Genomic DNA, 19425 nt, shown 5'->3' on the forward strand with positions numbered 1-19425 from the left:
TATCATATTTTTATTACATTATTATTTTCTCTCTTATTATTGCTTTCTTTTCCATTTACTTAAGAGCAAGTATTCCCATGATTTTGAATACTTTCTTCTCCCAGTATGTATATAAATAATAGTGAAACCTGGGAGAAGAGTAAATAGATTTGAAAATTTAGACATCTCTTTCCACCCTTTCATTTAGAAATTGCCATTCAAAGATTAGACTCCAGAGTTCTTTGATCAAACTAGATTTTAAAAAGTATTTTGATTTTGTTCTTTTGTTTCATCTAGAAACAAAATTATCTAAGGAAAAAAAAGGAAAAAAATTCCCTAGAATAACTACTGAAGGAGGTTGTGTTTTGATTTGGTGTAACAGGATTCCCCATCTCCTCCCTAGGAAAATTTGTTTCTTGTCCAGAAACTATTTCAGCTTTTTTTCCCTTTCCTGTTTTAAAACAAAGTTGTTTGAATTTTTGGTGTAATGCACACCTATGAATGTTTTTATAGCACTGTTGTGATGGTTTTGCAGCTTTTAAAGGCTACAGACCATACGCTCTATACTGATAAGGAATTTTATTTAAATATTTGTTTTTATTTAAATATTGGTGCTTAAGATTTTTGAGAAACATAAAATTTTACCCATATAACCATATATGGTTTTTAAAAATAATATGAATACTGGTGGTAAATTTGTATTTAAAAGGTATAGATTGTGAGTTGCTTTTTTTTTTTTTGTGAGTTGCTTCTTAATGTACTTTATATTTCAAAGACAAGATTTTTGTTCCCAAGTTAAAATTATTTGATTTATTTCACATCCAAAGGCATTTTTTTAAATGTCAAGAACATAGGGCACAAGAAATTTCACGGAATTTTTTTTTTTTTTTGCTTTTAACTATCAAAAGCATATTTTCTTCTCTTGACCATAAATTACTTGTCCTCAAGTATCTTTTAAATGGCTACACTGAGTGGATGTCCTGCGACTTTATTAATCATTTCCCAATTTCTAACCATTTAAAATGGTCTCACAATATTTCAAAAGAGTGGACCTGTGGATAATTATGAGCAAATCATTTTCCAAATGGACCTTTTCTATTGAGACTGTCACCCAAAACAAAGGTTTCCATTCTTCTCTACATGAAGATGTGATTCTTTGATATTTCATTAGGTAGAAAATTCTATCTAATTGTTGTACTATTCTTTAATCACTACCAAATGTACCAAGTAATTGCAGGCCTTCATCTTTAAATTGTTTGTCCATGTCCTCTGCCCACTGACAAATATATTGAAGCAGCTGCCTTTCGTTTTACTTGGTTATTCCCTATGAATTTTAGGTAACCCAAATCTGAGACGTGGGCCATAGAACAATAGGTCACAGAATATAAATCAATTTACAGTTTGACTTAACAGAAATAAGAGTAGGTGATATTTAAAACATGCAATGCTTATCATTTGAATTGGCTGAAAAGACTGAATTCTTAATCCCCAAATGTGTAACATGATTGCAAAACAAATAAACAAACAAACAAAAAACCACTTTACTACTATATGTTCCAACTATTCCACTTCTGGTTATTTATCCAAAGAATACAAAAACACTAATTGTAAAAGATATAAGTATATACACATATGTTCATTGCAGCATTATTTACAATATCCAAGGTACAGAAACAGCCTGTCTCCATTGTTGAATGAATGGATAAAGATGTTGTATATATACACAATGGAATAGTACTCAGCCATAAAAAATGAAATCTTGCCAATTGGGGCTACTTTGTTGGACCTTGAGGGTATTGTGCTTCGTGAAATACATCAGATCAAGAAAAACAAATGCCATAGGATTTCGCTCAAATGTAGAATATACATGTGATGCGGGGTGTCGTGCAGGGTCTCTGCTCCCACTCCCCACATGAGAACGCAGGACATGGTGAGGCTAAAAAGGAACACCCACGGAGCCATAGATAGGGGAGTCATACCACTATATTCTCGCTGGCGGCTGGGCTGGAGACACAGGAAACAGGAGCCACACTGTCCGCAACCTGCCGTCCACTTCTCTCTGCCAGCCAACCTCACTTGCTGGCTGCAATCCGCTGCGCTAACTGCAATCCGCTCTTGCTAGCTCAGCCACCATCTTCTTACTAGCCCCCATTTCCTGCTAACTCAGCCACGGCAGTTATATTAGTGGCCAATGGCTCACTGGTTACAGCTGACGGCCAACTAGCCACAGCTGATGGCCATCCAATCACAGTGGATGGCCATTTACTACCCGAGCCAGCACCTTTCTATGTGAGGGCGAGAGCCTGGAAACTGCACTCCTGGCTCTGTCCCCACAATATATTAAAAAGAACAAGACAAAAACAACTCATAGGTGCAGAGAACAGATTGATGGTTACCAAAGAAAAGGGGGATGGGTGGGGGAGCGAAATGGGTACAGGGAGTCAATTTTATGGTGATGGATGGAAACTAGACTTTTGGTGGTGATCACGTGGTAGTGTATGCAGATATTGAACAATAAAGTTATACACCTAACATTAAACAGTATTAAAAACGAATGTTACCTCAATTTTTAAAAAAATGAAGGCAGGAGGCTGGGGAAGGAATGGGGTGGGATGTCCTCTCTAAAGGAAAAACCCAATGCGGGCAGTGTGGGTAAATTTAGGAGCTAGTTTGTGTGTATGGGGAGGGTAGGTTTAAAGCCTGTGACTCAAGATAAATTTGGGGTGGGATGTCCAGAGTGCTCCTTTGTCGCGACATGTGTAGCCCATGGAAACTGTCCCCAGTCCCCACAAGAGCGCTGGGACACAGGAACGTTCCCAGAGGCCGGCACACAGGGTAAGCGCTCAACATTGAGCGCTCTATTTGCGGAACAAAACAATGAACAACAGGGAATGTCGAGATCAGCAGCCACGTCGTATCACAACGAAATTTTAACTAGCGCAGCGTCTCCCCATAACTTCTTCAATTCCAGACGGTCCCCAGAACCTTTGTTGCGAACTACCGAAGGTGCAACTCCGGAGGGAAGACAGAAGGATTCGGACCTTGACAGGCGGGGATTTGAGCCAATGAAAAAGGAAAGATGCGCGTGCAACAGCCAATAATGGCACAGAAGGAAGTGACGTCAGCGGAAGTACGAGGGACGGACGGGGACGGGGCCGGTAAACACCGAGCCTAAACGGTTCTCCTGTGGTTCTGAGAAAAGTAGGAGGCAAGGATGTCGGAGCGAAAAGTTTTAAACAAGTACTACCCCCCTGACTTTGACCCGTCAAAGATCCCCAAGCTCAAGCTCCCCAAAGACCGGCAGTACGTGGTGCGGTTGATGGCCCCCTTCAACATGAGGTGTAAGACATGCGGAGAATACATCTACAAGGGTAAGAAGTTCAACGCGCGTAAAGAGACCGTGCAAAATGAGGTCTACCTGGGCCTGCCTATCTTTCGCTTCTACATCAAGTGCACGCGCTGTCTGGCAGAGATCACCTTCAAGACAGACCCCGAAAATACAGACTACACCATGGAGCACGGAGCCACGCGGAACTTCCAGGCCGAGAAGCTCCTGGAGGAGGAGGAGAAGAGAGTGCAGAAGGAGCGGGAGGACGAGGAGCTGAACAACCCCATGAAGGTGCTGGAGAACCGAACCAAGGACTCCAAGCTGGAGATGGAGGTACTGGAGAACCTGCAGGAGCTCAAGGACCTGAACCAGCGGCAGGCCCACGTGGACTTTGAAGCCATGCTCAGGCAGCACCGCCTGTCCGAGGAGGAGCGACAGAAGCAGGAGCAGGAGGAGGATGAGAGGGAGACGGCGGCCTTAGTGGAAGAAGCTCGGAAACGAAGACTGCTGGAGGACTCGGATTCCGAAGAGGAGGCCGCGGCGTCCGCCCCACCGCCGCCAGCCCTCCGGCCCCAACCCACCGCCATCCTGGACGAGGCCCCAAAGGCGAAGAGGAAGGTGGAGAGCTGGGAGCAGAGTGTGGGCACCTTTGGCAGCAGGCCTCAGCTGTCAGGCCTCGTCGTGGTGAAGAAAACAGATCGCGAGACCCCGCAGGGCCAGCGGACACCTGCCCTGGGCGCTGTGAATAACGGGAAGGCGGCTGAGCCTGCACCCAGGCTGCCCGGCACCTCCTCCCTGAGCCAGCTGGGTGTGTATTCGGACAGTGAGGACAGCAGCGGCAGCAACTGAGGCCCGTACCCAGGTCACCGGGTCATATGTCCAGCTCCAGCTGGTGGTTGGGGCAGGAGGCCTTGGCACCAACTAGGGCCACGACCGGACAACGGTGAACGTCCTCTGAGACTGGCGGGGCCTGCGTGGGCTTCAACTGAGGTTTCTTTCCTGTCCCCCCAACCACCAGCCCTTTGGGACCTGGAGGTCCTCAGCTCACGCTGACCCCACCTGGCACCAAGTTTAGGGTTGCAACATCCCTGGAGGGATGCGTCCTCTCGGACAGTCCTGGAGATGTCAGCCATGTTTGGGGTATGTGGGTGAACCCACCCATCCGGGGTTGGCTCCATCCCTTCCCTCCACAAAATCATCTGGAACCAATAAAAGGAACCTGCAAAAAAAAGGAAAAAAACATTTTAGCTTTAGCTTGGGAATATTGCTGCCTCTGGACATTCGTCAAGGCAATTGAGGACATAGCAAAATCCTAGAATTTTGAATTATGTATATATAGTAACTAAAAATGGAAGATATCCTGGCTATTTTTTATTCACAAGTAGAAGTGCATCTTTCAGTTGATGGACTCCAAACTCCAGTCCAAGCTGCTGGAAAAAAACTTTTCTGTTAACTGTGTCTACCCAGATTGAACACTGGGATTCTATGGGAGGGTTGGAAGCCATCCACTCCCATGGACTGTGCTAGTAGATTTATCACAATGGATCCTTTTTTGGAATTTTTAATATACCAAATAAGACTCGATCTGCTTTAATAAAGTCCTGTTTAATGGGTTGAAAGTTGATCCCTATAGCACTGGGTTGTAACATTACTGGGGGCTACATTATAGTGTACCTGTGAGAATTCCACCAATGTGTATGCAGAGAGGTTCTCTTTGACCATTTTACACTTTGTTAAAAGCAGTTTAAAGGTGTGCTAACCTCCAGTAATATCTCTTTTGTATATACCTAAATGCTCACTGAGCCGTTCTTCCACATAAAAATGACACTATTTGAGCCCTGGTAACAGGCTAAGCATTGCGTATGAAGCAGGTGACTTAGCACATGCCATTGCATCTAGGTGAGTTGGAAAGTAAACTATCAAGACCACTTTGGTGAGTAATTAATTCCTAACAAAATAACATCTGGCTTGAGTGTGTTTTATTTTTTTAAGGAGGGCACAACTCACAGTGGCCTATGCGGGGATTGAACCGACAACCTTGGTGTTATTAGCACCATGCTCTAACCAACTGAGCTAACCCGGTTTTATTTTTTGTAGAGAACCTTTTGTATTTTCGGAGGGTTTGGTGGTGATAAGAGATGTCACCCCTGAAACTGGTGATGGGATCAGCCTGTTTTTCTCCCCTTCCAATGTGCAGCAACACCAACCTATACACAATTACAATCATTTTATGGAATTTAAAGTCCTATTGGCCTGTACAACCTTAATAGATGGAGGGTACAATTTTAGAGAAAGAATGAATAAAATTGGATTCCTCTTAAAGAAATTAGAAAAGCCAGCCCTTAAGGGCAGTATAAGAATCAAGCTGGCTTTAAGCTATACCTAACTGTCAACTTTGATAAAGGAGAAAGACTTGAAGGTTAACTCATTGCATTCCCAATGTTAAATTCTGAAGACATAAACTAGCGAACAGCAGCTGGTCTGCCTTCTAGAAGACAGCTATAGAAGGGGAAGATGGTGTCCAAGCCAGCAAGCTAGCTACAGGGTGCTATGGCATTATGGCTGTCCCCCAGGACACTGAAGCTGTTGCACCTGGTTAGGCCACTTATTAAATGTGACTGGGCAAGTTATTTAACCTTTCTCTGCTTCATTCATTCAACAGATATTTATTAAGCAGCCACTCCAGGCCAGGCACTGTACTAAGTGCTGGGGATACAACGGAACCAAATAGACAAAAATCCCCGTTCTTTTTGTAGAGTATGTGTGTGTGTGTGTGTGTGTGTGTGGGGGGGGTGATGGTCATGTTTCATGACCTGGGTGCTGGTGATCTGGATGGTGTTGGTAAAAACTCATTGAGCTGTAAACGTGCATTTTTCTGTGTGTGTATTTCACTTCAATATTTTTTAAAAATCCATGGTCTGTGGTGATCACAGCTATGTTAAATGAGTTAAGCATGTAGGCCTGTGTGCTTGCCACAGAGTATGCACTCAAAAACAGTGGCTATTATTAATCCAGTGAAACCACTGAATAAAGCAAACTAGGATTGGGATGGTCAAGAGAGATTCAGCTGGCTCTGCCAGTAGGATTGGTGCATAAACCAGGTAGGCATGCACCATGCATCTGTCGTGAAAAATGTGTTTTTTCAAGATCTAAAAATAAAAGCAATTTTGTTGGCACTTGCAAACTAAGTGATGCAGGACTGCTGTGAACATTTGGATAGGTTGTGCATTGCACAAGGGCTCCATATTTAAGGGGCTGCCATTTATATCGCAAACCTCATGGGTTGGCATATTTATTAGAATTTTCTGGTGATCAAGTATCTTATTCTAACAAAACATGTTAAAACAACCTTCTGACAGATGGAAGTCAAAGGTGTGAAGAGCACCATTTTCTAACTTGCAGGGAGATACTGCATGGAAATACCACCCAAGAACTTGGAAATAGCTGTCCTTTAAAATGCATACACAGAGACTTGACTCTCTGGACCTATGGTTATTTTAATCACCGAATTGGAACAAACTGGCCTTTGTGGTTCTGGATTATGGACATCCCCACCAGAGACAGATCCTCTGGGTTTCTGACAAGTCGTGTTTCTGAGAATAAGACCCTGACAGTGTGACTTCATTGAAGCCCTGCTCCCTCTTAGCACAACACCCTGAGTTTTTCCTGGTGAAGTGGGTTCTAGCTGGCTTCATCTTAAAGAACCATGAGAAATGTCTGTTAAACATGCAGGCTCCTAGGTCCCCAATCCAGCAAATCTGAGGTGGGCCCAGACATGTGTTGAACAAGCATTCTAGGTTAGTGTAGGAATCCCTATTCTAATAGGGTTTCTAATAAGGGGGCTGAAATCAGGTGAACCTTCGCTCTCAGGTAGTCCCCTCACCTTATGGAAGGAAGGGGTATGGGAAAGTCGGAGGCAATATTTAAATTCAAAAAGGCTTTATGTGTAGTGGGAGAGGGGAAAAGAAACCCTGGGAAACTGGAGCCTGCTTTCTGCCTTTTCTAGGCTGGGCCAGGGAAGAAGCTACCTTGGAGTGGGTGGGTAGAGAGCTGGTGAGTGTGCAACACGCCTGGCCCTCGTGGGGGCGAGGGGAGGGAGAGGGCTCTCATCACGGGGCAACCACAGGTCAAAGAGCTAAGTAGACACAGCACCATCTGCCCTCTGCTCGGGCCTGGGCCTGGGATTGGGCCATTGGGCCAACACCCCAGTAATGAGATGGATCTTTGCCTCATCCTACTCGAAGGATCAATGAAGCTTTGGGGACAGACGTAAGCCAGGCACTGAAGTGCTGGGTTAGTGACAGAATGGGGAAATTAGACTAGTCATCAAATTCTAGACAGTCCAGAGGGCTGGTTGCAAATGGTTCTCCAGCTCTGGGTCCCAGCCCCCAACTCCACCCCTGCTTATTTCCTATGCTCAGAACAAAGTCCAGGGTGGAACCTGACTCTAGGCTAGAACCCCAGGCCTTTTAATGGGGCAATATCAGTCCTGGAGATGGGGCAGTGGGGGTTAGACCAAAAAAAGTATCATCTTTTAAGGAGCTGTTCTAAGCCACTCGCCACAGGGGAAAAGCTTCCAGTTTGCTCCATTCTCGATGGCCTTGGCTGCCCCACCATGGGGAATGGGAAGGAGGGCTGAGCCCAGGCTATAAGAGGACCCCTCACCTGCAGGGAGTTCAGACCTCAGAGTCTTCACTAGCTGAAGACTGGGCATTTCAGCAGTGCATCCCTTCCTATCACTGGGCCCAGCCCTGGAAGTGGGTCTCAGGGTGGGTGCTCACAGGGGACATGGCGGGGGCTCAATGCTGGCGGGACCTTCCACCATTCTCCCCTAAGAAGCAACGGCTGCATCCTATTTTCTTGTTAAAAGAAGCTTGTCGGTGGGGGTGGGTTAAGGCCAGGAAACCAAACCAGTTCAATATGAATCACACTGTCAGAGCCAGGTGTTGGGGGATGGGATCCTGGCAGCTGTGGGGTAGTGAGAACACAATGGCTGGGCTTGAGCTGAATGCCAGATGCGCACTTATCAATAGCAGGCCTGTGGGTATATCGCTTGACCTGAGTCTCAGTTTCCTTTTCTACAAAATGGGGTTCACAGCACCCACTCCACAAGTACCCTGTGACTAGTACAGCTGTCATCACCGCCGCGACTGACCGCCCGGATCTGTGCCCTCAGGACAGGCTGGGCAGGTGGCGAACCCCAGCCCTTGCCCCAGACACCAGTCTTCCTAGTTCTCCCCTGCTCCCAGAGAACAAGGTGTAAACAGATTTTGTTGGGCGACTGGGGTGTTCTTCCCTTCGGGCTCCAGGTACAACAACTAGAAAGAACAGAGTGATCGATCAATCAGGTGTCATCAGGGAACAAGGTTCAAGACCGACCGGCAGGGCCAGATGGAGGTGGGAATGAGCAGCAGGCACTGATGGGGTCACCAGCAAACTTTACACGACAAATAGGAAGGCCTTGGGGGAGGGGAGGATCGGGGAGGGAGGGCAGCCAAGTGCCCAGGGCACAGGTGAGGCTCCTCCCAGCAGGGAGGGGAGGGGCCAGAGCACTGTGCTGGGCCTCACCCCATGCCCATGCCCACCGTCACCCCAAAGCAACCCCACGGCTGGAAGGTGAGGGACGGGAAGAGCAACGAGGGGCTCCAGGCCCCTCTGAGGGCTGAAGGAGACTCAGAACTCGGAACAAAAAGGCCAAAAGGTTTTTACTCTGTGAGCCCTGAGGAGGGCCGGGCAGAGCACAAAGTGTCTACAGAAGGGGTGAGCAGAGAGGAGGAGCTGGGGCCTGCAGCCTTCCTGCCACCGGACGAGGAGGCGGAGGAGGTGGAGGCCGGGTGTGCCCTCCCCAAGGGCTTCCGAGGGCTCCAGCCCTGGCGCCCAGCTCCGAGACCCGCGCCTCCTGAGTCCACACTGGAATCCTCCCCGTCCCATCGCGTGGCTTCCCTGAAACCTTGCCAGGAGAAAAACGCTTGGCGGAGGGCAAAGGCCGGCGCGGGCTGACGGAGGCTGATGAGTTCTCCTGAGCGCTGTGGCTTCCCCCGGCAGGAAGAGGACCCCGAGAGCTGTCTCTGCCTGGCAGAGCCGTGCCCCCCGATTCTTCAACTTCCAGGTCAGGGGTCTCGGTTCAGGAGATGCTGGGTTAGGCTCAAAGCTCATCAGGGGGGCTGTGTGTGAGGGGGGATGCCTTCTGGACGCCCTCATCCTCCTCGGGGCTGGGGTCTCCCTGGAGGTCACCCAGCTCCTTCCTCTGTTTGCTGCCACCACTTGCCACCTTGGTCCGGCTGCTCTTCTTCTTTGACTTCTTCCCTCCCAGGGCAGCTGTGTCCCCCTTCTTGCCGGACCACTGCTCTGCCAGGCAACCTGGGGTGGGGAGCGAGAGCTTCAACAGATGGCTCTGCTGGGTGGGGAGCACTGAGTGGGGAGCTGCTGGGACTGGCGCCTGACGTGAGTCCCTGCCTCCCGCCTGACTGGGGCGCCCCGGGGGGCACTGAGTGTTCTGCATGCCATGCTGTACCTGGCCTCCGCGCCTCTCGCCCACCCTGGTCCTTGTAGCTCCCAAGGACAGAGAGCCTACGACATCCTCCATTTCTTTCTTCTCTGTCCTCTCCCTACCTCCCTCCCCGAGGGGGAGCACAAAATAAAACCGGGGCTCGACCTGCCCTGCCTTCTCCCTCCTCACACTCACTGGTGTCCTTGCCCTTCAGCACGTGGTTGGCGCAGAGGAACTGAGTCAGGTCCTCTTCCTGGTGGTTCCTGTACCAGTCTTCGATCACCTCCTCAAATTCCTCCACCAGCACGTCGCACTGTTAACACAACACCGCGCATTGGCAAAGCCCCAGCACTGACTCACTTCCGGGGGGCTCAGCTGAGCCTCAGAAGCCCACTGCCAGGCAGGCAGGCAGTGGTGATTCCCCTGAGGACACTGAAGTCAGACAGGTGAAATGACCGAAGCCCCCCCAGTTCACGGTGGCCTTCCACTGCAGCCAACCCCGTCCCCACCCACGCCTGTGGGGCACAGCAGGGTCTGGGGCCGAAGGGCCTCTACCTGCTTCTTGAGGTCGGCCACCTCAGCAGAGGTCTCGTTCCACAGCTCGTAGGGGATGTCCATCACCACCTTGACTCCTTTGTGTACCAGGTTGTGTAGCGTCTCAAAAGTCTCTGACATGCCCTGGAACAGGCAACCAGACATGAGACGCAGGCCCTTCTCTACATCCCGCCCTCCTCTCCAGGTGCTGCTGCAGGTCCCAGGACCTAACTCTGAGAAGGCAGGCCCCTCTAAGGCTTCTCACACTTGACCTCACCTTCCAGCCCCTCTTCCTGCCTGCCTCCCCACCACACACACCAACACACACACACTCACACACACCTCTCACACACACACTCACATACACACTCACTTACACACACACACCAACACACACACACTCACACACACACACCTCACACACACACTCACTCACACACACACACACAGCCTGCCTCCCCACCACACACACCAACACACACACACTCACACATCTCACACACACACCTCACACTCACACACACTCACTCACACACACACCTCACACACACACACACACTCACTCACACACAGCCTGCCTCCCACAACACACACACACACCCTCCCAACACACACACACACACACACACACACACACACATCACACATCCCAGCCTGCCTCCCCACAACTCATCCTTTCTAAAAGGTCTGCTGTCACCCTTAGGCTCTTTGATTCCTTTTCCCGGAAATAAGTTTGTCTTGGTTCTTCCCCATCACTGGGGCTGGGTATCCCCCCCACCCATACCCAGGCCTACGCCTCGCCTCGGGTTCTTCCTAGGGCTCGTGTCTTTCCTTGGTGGGAAGAGGGTACAGGCAAGGCAGGAAAGACTGTTCTATAAAAAACATATTTCTGCCAGCTATCTAGGTTTCTGCCTGGAGACAACATACTATCTACTTCCTCTGTCTTTCCAGAAAGAATGCACACAAAGACAAGCAGACATACAAATATATCCTCCTCTCCTCCAACGCCACTTTTTACACAAGCAGGAATACTTATCATACACACCATTCTTCACCTTGCCTTTTTCTTACTTAATAATACATCTTGGAGATCATTTTGGTTTAATTCCTAAAGAGCTACCTCATTCTTTGCTTTCCAGTTGCATAATAGTCCACCGAATGGCCACATAATTTATGTAAGCATTCCCCGACTGGTGAATGGTTAGGTTGTTTCTAATTTTTTTTTTGGTATGGAAAATAACTTTAAAACATTTTCACATTAAGCAAATGTGGGCTTATTACCAACTTTGGTGACAACTTATACAAATTTTAAAGATAAAACCTAAGACTTCTTGCTGCTTGAGACTATCTCTCTAGGTTTCCCTGGGGTTTCTGACCTGTGTCCTTTGCTAGGGGGGTACTTAGGTGGAGAAATGTGCCAGGAACTGAAGATGTAGAGACAAAGAAATATGTGCCTGTTGTAAGAAGCTCATTCTCCAGGGAGAGAAGCATTCGTGCACATAGTCAGTGCCTTAACTCTTTCACTGCATTAATTGATTTCAATTCCCCCCCCCAAATGTGTCAAAATCCACAAAAAATAAAAAGTTGATATTTTGACGATTTTATGCATTTAATAACATTTTGAGCTGCTTTATACATAAATGACATGACCTTTATTTTAAACCTTTGTTATATGGAAATAAATTTACCATTATATTGAATTTTAGCAAAAAATACTCAAAACATACTAAGTGACATCAATTAGATAATGCAAGCCACAGGAAAACATATCTGAACGTCGCAGCAAAGGAATTAAATGTCAGAGGTAGATGCCCTGTGGGTCCAGAGGAGGGACAGGGCAATCGCACCACCCCCCAGGCGTCTCCTGACATCTCCTTAAACCCCCACATCCTGACTTCTCCCTGCACAAGTGCTTAGCCCCCTATGGGGGCTGCACCCCGGAGCATTTCTGCCTGTCTGAGGCTGAGGCAGGACCCGGATGGGCAGGCCACGGCTATTATCAATGTGCCAATGGCCCTGGAAAAGTCTGGCCACCCAAGAGGGGAGGAGTGCAACCAGCAATCCCCGAAGAATGGGAAGAGGCCAAGGAGGAAAGCTCCCAGGGCACAATCTTCCAACTGCACACACAAGCAGCAGACACACTTAGCCACATGGAGGCCCGGCCCCAGCGGGGAGGAAAGGCAAGCACATTCCCACCTTGGCAAACCGATTGCTGCCAGTCCTCTCCTTGTGCAGGCTGTAGTCCAGGAGCCTCTTGCAAATGGTCTCAGTGACTTCGATTAACCGTAAGTCCCTGCCGAGACAGCAGCATGGAAGGAACTGAGTTCCCCTCCCAGCCCCAGTGGGTCAGCGGTCCGTCCCTCCAGCCCTGCTACCCCAACACCTACGCATCTCACCAACGGGAAGTCAGAGCTGGAAGGAAGATAGGTCATCTGGTCTGGGGGGCTCTGAAATGCTGGAACACAGACCAGAGAGACACAATTTTAACAGCTCCATGGGAAGGACTTTTTTAAAATAAAGCTCAATGATTCAGTCGATTTTTTTAATAAAGCAAAATGGATTAAATTGTGGCGTAAAAAGATTTCATCTTGAAAAGATAATCGTAACCGATGGAAGATTTTTTGTTGGTTTTTAATATTTATACGCGGTAAAATGAAAAGTTGGTAATCCTATATTAGCAAGATTTTTAAAAATTGCATTGGTCCATGAAATCCAAGAGTTTGGAAATCACTGATAAGGTCCAACAGTCTTGCTTTTACAAATGAGGAAGGTGACACCTAGAAGGGTTAAGGGATTTAGGAAGACCACACAATTAACTGCAGGTAGAACCAGTCGGCAAACTTAGGTCCCAGAGAGAGCTGCCTCCCTTTGGGGGGTTTGCCTGGCTGGAAGGGAGAAGGGAATCCCAAGTCGCCGAAGCCTCGAGGAACAAAGCAGTGCTGGCCAGTGGGTCCCCATTCACTTACGACTTGGTGTACTTGACTCCAGAAGCCTTCCGGTCCAGGATGCCATAGCCCATGTCCAGGACCTCCTTGGTCTTGCCAGTTTCCTCAAAGGCTGACTTCAGCTCCACAGCGACATATTTACACACTGCGGGAGGGAGACAGCATAGCTTACTGAATGCACGTGCCTTCGACGACAGCCAGCTCCCGGCACAACAGACCCAAGTGGATGCCTCTCCCACATGGGGTCAAGTCAACACTTGAGGCAGACAAGGGGTGAGCACGAGACCACCGAATGGAGTTCCCTCGGTGAAACTTGGCTCCACGATCCACGGCCCCATATCAACTCTTGGCCCTGACCCCACTGACTTCATTTCTCCCAGCTCCTTCTTGCCACCGGCAATCACTTACAAATGATGGTAAAACAATCATTTTACTTAAAAATGTTTCAAACAGACAGAAGAGCTGAAAGAGTACAATGAATACCTATCTACTTTCCACTGGTATTCAACAGTTGTTAATAATTTGCCACAACCTCTCTCCAATTCGTAACATAAAACAATGTGACAATATACTAATACATCTCAACATTATATACATTGCTTTTGCTGAACCTTTTGATAGTAAGTTGAAGACTTCATGATCTTTAACTCCTAAATATGTCCTCACGCATCTCCTGAGAACAAGGAGCTTCTCCTATCTAACCATAAAACAATTTTGATACTTGGAAAATGAACGATAATTCCAAGATCAGCTAATAATTAGTCTGTTTTCAAATTTCCCCAACTGTCCCTCAAATGTATTTTATGGCTATTCACCCTCCCCACTCCGGTTCAAGCCGTTGTTTCTCAGTCTAGTTGTGTAGGACCCAGCTCCCTGGCCCGTGCTGGTATCATGAGCCTTGTGCTCTCCCCACACCCCGCTGAGGCAGTCGGTCACCACTAATCGGTTGGCCGCTCACAGCAGCTCTTGCCGGCTGCCGGCTGCTCACGATGGCTGCCAGCCACTCACACTGGCCACCGGCCACTCACGGCGGCACGTGGTAGCCCACGGCAGCACAAAGCAGCCCACACCAACCTCTGGCTGTTCATGGCTGTCCAGCTCCAGGAAGAGCTGTTGTTCACAATCTTAGCTGTACAGGGCACAGCTCACTGGCCCATGTGGAAATCGAACCAGCAGCCTTCGGGGTTAGGAGCATGGCGCTCGAAGCACCTGAGCCACCGGGCCGGCCCTTATGGCTGTTTTATCACTGGATTTCATATGTTGTGCCAACAACATCAGCTCTCTATTCTTGCCAAGTTAATTTGTACGATCCCCTCCAGAGGTCTTATTTCTACTGTTTCTGTACATTCATTTTCTCATTTCCTCTTACTCTGCCTCAAATAGTTATCAAGCAAATCCTACATGTCAGGCATTGCCAGGGAATACAGAAATGAAAACCAGGTCCCTCCCTTTCAGATACTCAGTCTAATGGAGCAGGAAAAAGTATACACAATTCCCACTGCATAAGGAGTGGTACCACTGAGGTATGAAGTGCCTGAGGCCTTATGAAGGTGCTTACTGTCCTCTAAGGGCTTTGGGGCTTTTCTGCCCATTCTCCCAACCTCCCCTTAAACGCCCCCCCCCTCCGCCCGGAAGCCCTGAACTAATCCCATCTGCTCTTGATTTCATTCTGGGACTCTGCAGAACCATGCTCTCTCACTAACAGCCTTCAGCCATTTCGTGTGTCTGTCCAATTAGACTACAAAAGTATCCAAAGTGATATCCAGTTCTGGATTTTTTCTGTATTCCTCTAGTCTGGCACTCTATGCTGGACACATGATGAATACTGCTGAGAGAGACTGTGTTTGTGGTTGGGCAGTTTCTGATGCCTCTGAATAGAATATGGCCTGGAAGCAAAATGCCATCAGCGTTGTTATAACACTGACAGCAGTTTGGTAGAAAACCAATTTACCACCAAAACAAATACATCCCCTGGAGGTTCGCTTGGTGAAATTTTATCACATATATGTTACTAGATGGCTTAGAGAACTTGGAACACATGAAAATTCTAAAATATAAGCTTGTGATCTCAGAATCTGCAATGAATTCAGGTTGTATCATCTCCCTGGCTCTTCATCCAGGACCATCTGGTCTCCCTCCCCTCATTCTGTCCTGTATTCTGTGCAGGGTCATCATTTTTGTGGATCCTCTGTCCCCTTTTCCTATGCCCCCAATATGTAGTATTCCAGGCCCAGGGGGATGGAACCCATCAACCCATCTCTTCTACTCATCAGCCACAATCTTGCTTCCCAACTCTTCCAAATCTCACTTTTTCGAGACCCACTCTAGAAACCAGGAGAAGGAAGGCTCATGGAGACTCATGGAACAGACCCCAGACCCTCAGGGACATCTACCCACTTTTTTTCTGGGCAACTTCTCCTTCCTCTGTGCCAATGCCTGTTCCACTCAGGTTACTGAGCCAGGAGGCAGGCATTGCAGGCCAGACACAGTCAGCATTTAATAACAAAGATGTAACAATGATAAATGAAAGTAAATACACTGTTAACAGGAGCTGGAGTCTGCCAAGCAATCCTGTGACTGGAAATCTCCTTTATTCCTATTTATTTTTTTGTTTTTTCGAAAATCCCTTTTAATCTTTATCAAGTACCTACAAAATGAGGTACTTGCCAGCTCTATGCTTCTAGGAGTCTGTGAATGCCTCTAAGGTAAAGAAATGTGAGCTTCTTAGGCCATGAGGATAATAAGAGGAACAGAAGGGGCTCTTTGATAGCAGAATAAAATAGAAAACAGAGAAGAGGAAGCGAAACCCTCAAAGGATGTCAGTTAGAACTAAAGGAAGAGTGAAAGGAAAGCATCATAACACTCTGGCTATCTATTCAAGGGAGCAAGGGAGAAGGTCTCCCATACTGGGAGACCTACAAGTGAAGTCGGGCCATCTCTGAACATCTCACCTTTAATCTCTCATGTGGAAGGATTGTGTGTCCTACATCACCCCACCCCCACTTCCCAGTGCTTAGGGAACATCTGGCCTGTTATAGGCTTTGAATTGGGATAAAACAGATTCATCGCCAACTTTCTGGGAGGCCTGGGGTTAGGGAGGTAGGCAGCAAGGAATGACTGTAAAGGTCTGAGGAGAAAACTGAGAAATGGAGGGAAGAAGAAAAGGTGGGCCTTCATAGCGCTGGATCCCTGCTTCGTGTGCAGGCATTCCTCTCTCTCTTTTGCTCTCACTCTAGCTCTCAGGCTCTCTCTTGCTCTCTCCCGCTCTCTCTCTCTTTCTCTGGGATACACTCTCTTTCCTTATTCCTATAATCGTCCTCCCTCACCAGGTTCCCCCAGGCTGTATTCTCCCCCTGGCCTCAGACCCTCCTCCTTCCTCCGCACCCCTGCCCCCAGTTATTAATATTTATTCTAAATACATTTATTGGGAGCCGACGAGGCACTGTGTGAATAAATATCTGACACAAGGTCTCTACGCTCATGGAGCTCACAGCTAGTGGGGGAGACAGCCAATTACACAAATTAGGCTGCAGTGAGGGCACAAAGGGGAGAATCTTCTTCCCCTAAGACCCATCATATGAATCTTTTCAGTTCCTCAAACTTGTCCTTTGCCTCTTAGCCTGTAGGCCCCTGCATCTGTGGTTTCCTGAGTGGGACTCTGTCTTTTTACTTCTCTTCACCCGGCTAAATCCCAACTTGGGCTTCCTATACGAAGCCTTTCCAGACTTTCCTCTACACCTCGCCTTTCCCCCCATCTCTAGGCTGGACTAGATGCTTCTCACGCAGCCCCAAAAGCCCTGTACCTCCTTTATCACCATCTACTACCCTGGATGATAACTGCTTGTTTTTACCGAGTTGTAAGCTCCAGGTGCACCGAAACCTGCTCTCTCTCCCGCCCCTGTATGCCCAGCGTCGGGCACAGAGCCAGGCACACAGTAGGTTTAATGAAGAGATTCTCACCCAGGGCCGTCCACCCCGACTCTTCTCCGCAAGCCCCGCCCCTCCAATAGGATACTCCTGCGGGCCCCGCCCCCTCACCTTCGCATTTGCTGGGCAGGCGAACCCAGTCGGTTTCCTCGCCTTGGGCCTGGCCTGGGCCCAGTTCCGGGGCTGGCAGTACCAGCAACAGTAGCAGGGGGAGAAGCAGCAGGCAGCGGGGTCCGAGCCGGGACGCGGGCTCAGGCGGTGACTCCATGGCCCAGCCACACCCGACCCGAGCGCACCGGCTACCTTCCCTCCGCCTGCGCGCGCTGGGCAGCTTCCCGGAGCCGCTTCCGGAACTGCACACGTGCCTCGGCGTAATTTGGGCAACAGCAAGCCCGGGGCCCGCTCGTTCCTCCGGCCGCCTCCGCCCACCCCCAGAGCCCAGGAAGTCCTGCGGGCTGTCCAGCCAATGAGCTTTTCGGGGTTCGCCCTCAAGCGAATGGGAGGAGGACTTTTCCTGGGCTTCGGCCAATGAGAGAGCGGATGGTGTCCTCAGTGACCAATAGCAACATCTTTTCCCACCCCCTAACGGAGGCTCTGGGAGGGACCGGAGGACCAGGTCCAGGAGAGGGGAAGCCGCGTGTTGGGTCTGGGAAATGTGCGAAAGGCTGTCTTCACTGCCTTCTCTGCCTCCTTGCACGTCACTTCCCTCCTGGGGTCACAATGAAGCAAGCTATAACTGAGCATGTTTTTAAATGATTTTTGTTGTTGTAATTGCCAGCTGCTCTTGTAGGCGCTATGGGTGAGACCAAGAGACTCAAATAGTCCCCAGCCTTCAAACAGCTCTCCCCCGCCCCTTATTTGTTGTTGTTCAAACAGCTTGCTTAGTGCCCCGTAACCTTAGATTTGTCCCTGTGAGAACTGGAACAAATCACTTCTTATCTGAGCCTCAGTTTCCATATGTACGATGACTGAATGATCTTCCTCGCTGCTATCCCAAGCTTGCCTGTTGCTGGGAAGTTCAAATAAATTGTAAAAAGTTCACGCATTAATTTCCTTTTTAGTGTGTAACCTCAGTTCCTTTTACTGCCCTATTATTTATTGCTTTGGCTTCTGAGCTCCCAGAAAGCAGGGAATTGATTTATCTAGGCCCAGGAGCCCTCCTGGGAAATAATATTAAGCCAGCTTCAATGGGGTTTCAGAGTCTGGAGCAGGGCAGGACTGGGGAAATTGGGGCAAGTTGGGAAGAGGGGTGTTGACACTAAGGGAAGCCCTGCTTCCAGAATGAGAAGACATTTACCGAGACAAGCATGAGCTTGGTAGGAGCTCTGGGCTCAGCATCTGGGCTGAGCTGGGAAGGGACAATGACTGGAGAAAGTCTGAGGCTATGGCTGGACATGTCCCCACTGGGACTCAGCCTACCCCCTCCTCAGTCTGTGTTTTGGGCAATTAGCAGGCCCTGTGGGGATGGTGGACGGATTCATCCCCAAAAGTTGTAGGACACTCCCCACCTTGAAGAATCCAAAAAAGAAGCAGAGAATCTTCTTACAGGCTGGTGAGAGATGAGCAGTGGAGGAGACTGTTTTCATGGGCCAGCTGCTGAGAAGTCACAAGGAAGCTGGAGGTGTCATTGACACCATATTGGGAGGAGGGGGGAAATGTTAGAGCATAGTTCCCCACCATCACCTTCTGGGAAAGTAGACTAAGGTAGCACCATTTATCCAATAGACTGTCCTGTGCTTCCCAGGGGACATTTAGATTGACATGAAAGCACCCAGAGATTCTTGAGGTGAGTATTGAGAGGAACCCCTAGGAAAGGCTGGATTTCCTGCCAGCTCTGAAGAAAAAGGGGACACAGATGTTACACTCTATCGTGGGGGCCTTATATTCTATCAGGGCAAGAACCCTCTTTAGGAAACAAAACAAAAACCTCGTTAATGCCTGGCTCAGAGTTGATGCTTAATGAATGTTTGTCAAATGAATAATGACCCTTAATTGATTAATAACGTGTAGGTTTAGAATTACCATCCGTGCTCTTGGCGTTGGACGTAGTCCTGTTACTCTGGGATCTTGGCCCTGTTCGCTTCTGTCGAGTCTGCACAAGACTTCACCGCAAGCCCGGCACCTCACCTTCCTGGGTTCCTTGCCCTGATCTCTCAGAGCTTGGGCCAGGATGAGGAGACAGAGAAGGGGCCTTGCCCCCTGCCCGGCTATGGGGTCAGGAG

The 19425-nt window shown here is 48.7% G+C and overlaps 2 protein-coding genes across 4 annotated transcripts; one reads left to right on the forward strand and one right to left on the reverse strand.

The window, feature by feature from the left end:
* The first annotated feature begins 3094 nt into the window (after positions 1-3094).
* YJU2 (YJU2 splicing factor homolog) lies at positions 3095-4931 on the forward strand. Its single transcript, XM_081033917.1, has one exon. The coding sequence runs from the start codon at positions 3194-3196 to the stop codon at positions 4154-4156; it is 963 nt and encodes a 320-aa protein (XP_080890043.1). The 5' UTR covers positions 3095-3193; the 3' UTR covers positions 4157-4931.
* A 4056-nt stretch (positions 4932-8987) lies between these two features.
* Positions 8988-17890, reverse strand: CNPY3 (canopy FGF signaling regulator 3). 3 transcript variants are annotated; one of them, XM_081033940.1, is made up of 6 exons: positions 17315-17890; positions 13298-13421; positions 12528-12624; positions 10353-10475; positions 9993-10110; positions 8988-9667 (listed from the first exon to the last, which is right to left on the reverse strand). In XM_081033940.1, exons 1-6 carry the CDS (start codon positions 17469-17471, stop codon positions 9453-9455), a joined length of 834 nt encoding a protein of 277 aa, XP_080890066.1. In that variant the 5' UTR covers positions 17472-17890; the 3' UTR covers positions 8988-9452. The 3 variants fall into 3 exon arrangements, with proteins under 3 accessions (XP_080890066.1, XP_080890067.1, XP_080890068.1); XM_081033941.1 differs by lacking the exons at positions 13298-13421; positions 17315-17890 and adding an exon at positions 12728-12750; XM_081033942.1 differs by lacking the exons at positions 13298-13421; positions 17315-17890 and adding an exon at positions 12719-12737.
* Positions 17891-19425: the final 1535 nt, after the last annotated feature.

The sequence above is a fragment of the Rhinolophus hipposideros genome (assembly GCF_964194185.1).
Source record: "Rhinolophus hipposideros genome assembly, chromosome: 3".
NCBI lineage: Eukaryota > Metazoa > Chordata > Mammalia > Chiroptera > Rhinolophidae > Rhinolophus > Rhinolophus hipposideros.

Excerpts from the sequence above, each read along its gene's own strand:
- YJU2 (XM_081033917.1), top strand. The coding sequence starts at position 3,194 with ATGTCGGAGCGAAAAGTTTTAAACAAGTACTACCCCCCTGACTTTGAC.
- CNPY3 (XM_081033940.1), bottom strand. The coding sequence starts at position 17,471 with ATGGAGTCACCGCCTGAGCCCGCGTCCCGGCTCGGACCCCGCTGCCTG. Across the intron at positions 13,422-17,314 it reads CCTGCCCAGCAAATGCGAAG|TGTGTAAATATGTCGCTGTG; the intron begins GTGAGGGGGCGG and ends TCCCTCCCGCAG. Across the intron at positions 9,668-9,992 it reads GCTGAAGGGCAAGGACACCA|GTTGCCTGGCAGAGCAGTGG; the intron begins GTGAGTGTGAGG and ends TCCCCACCCCAG.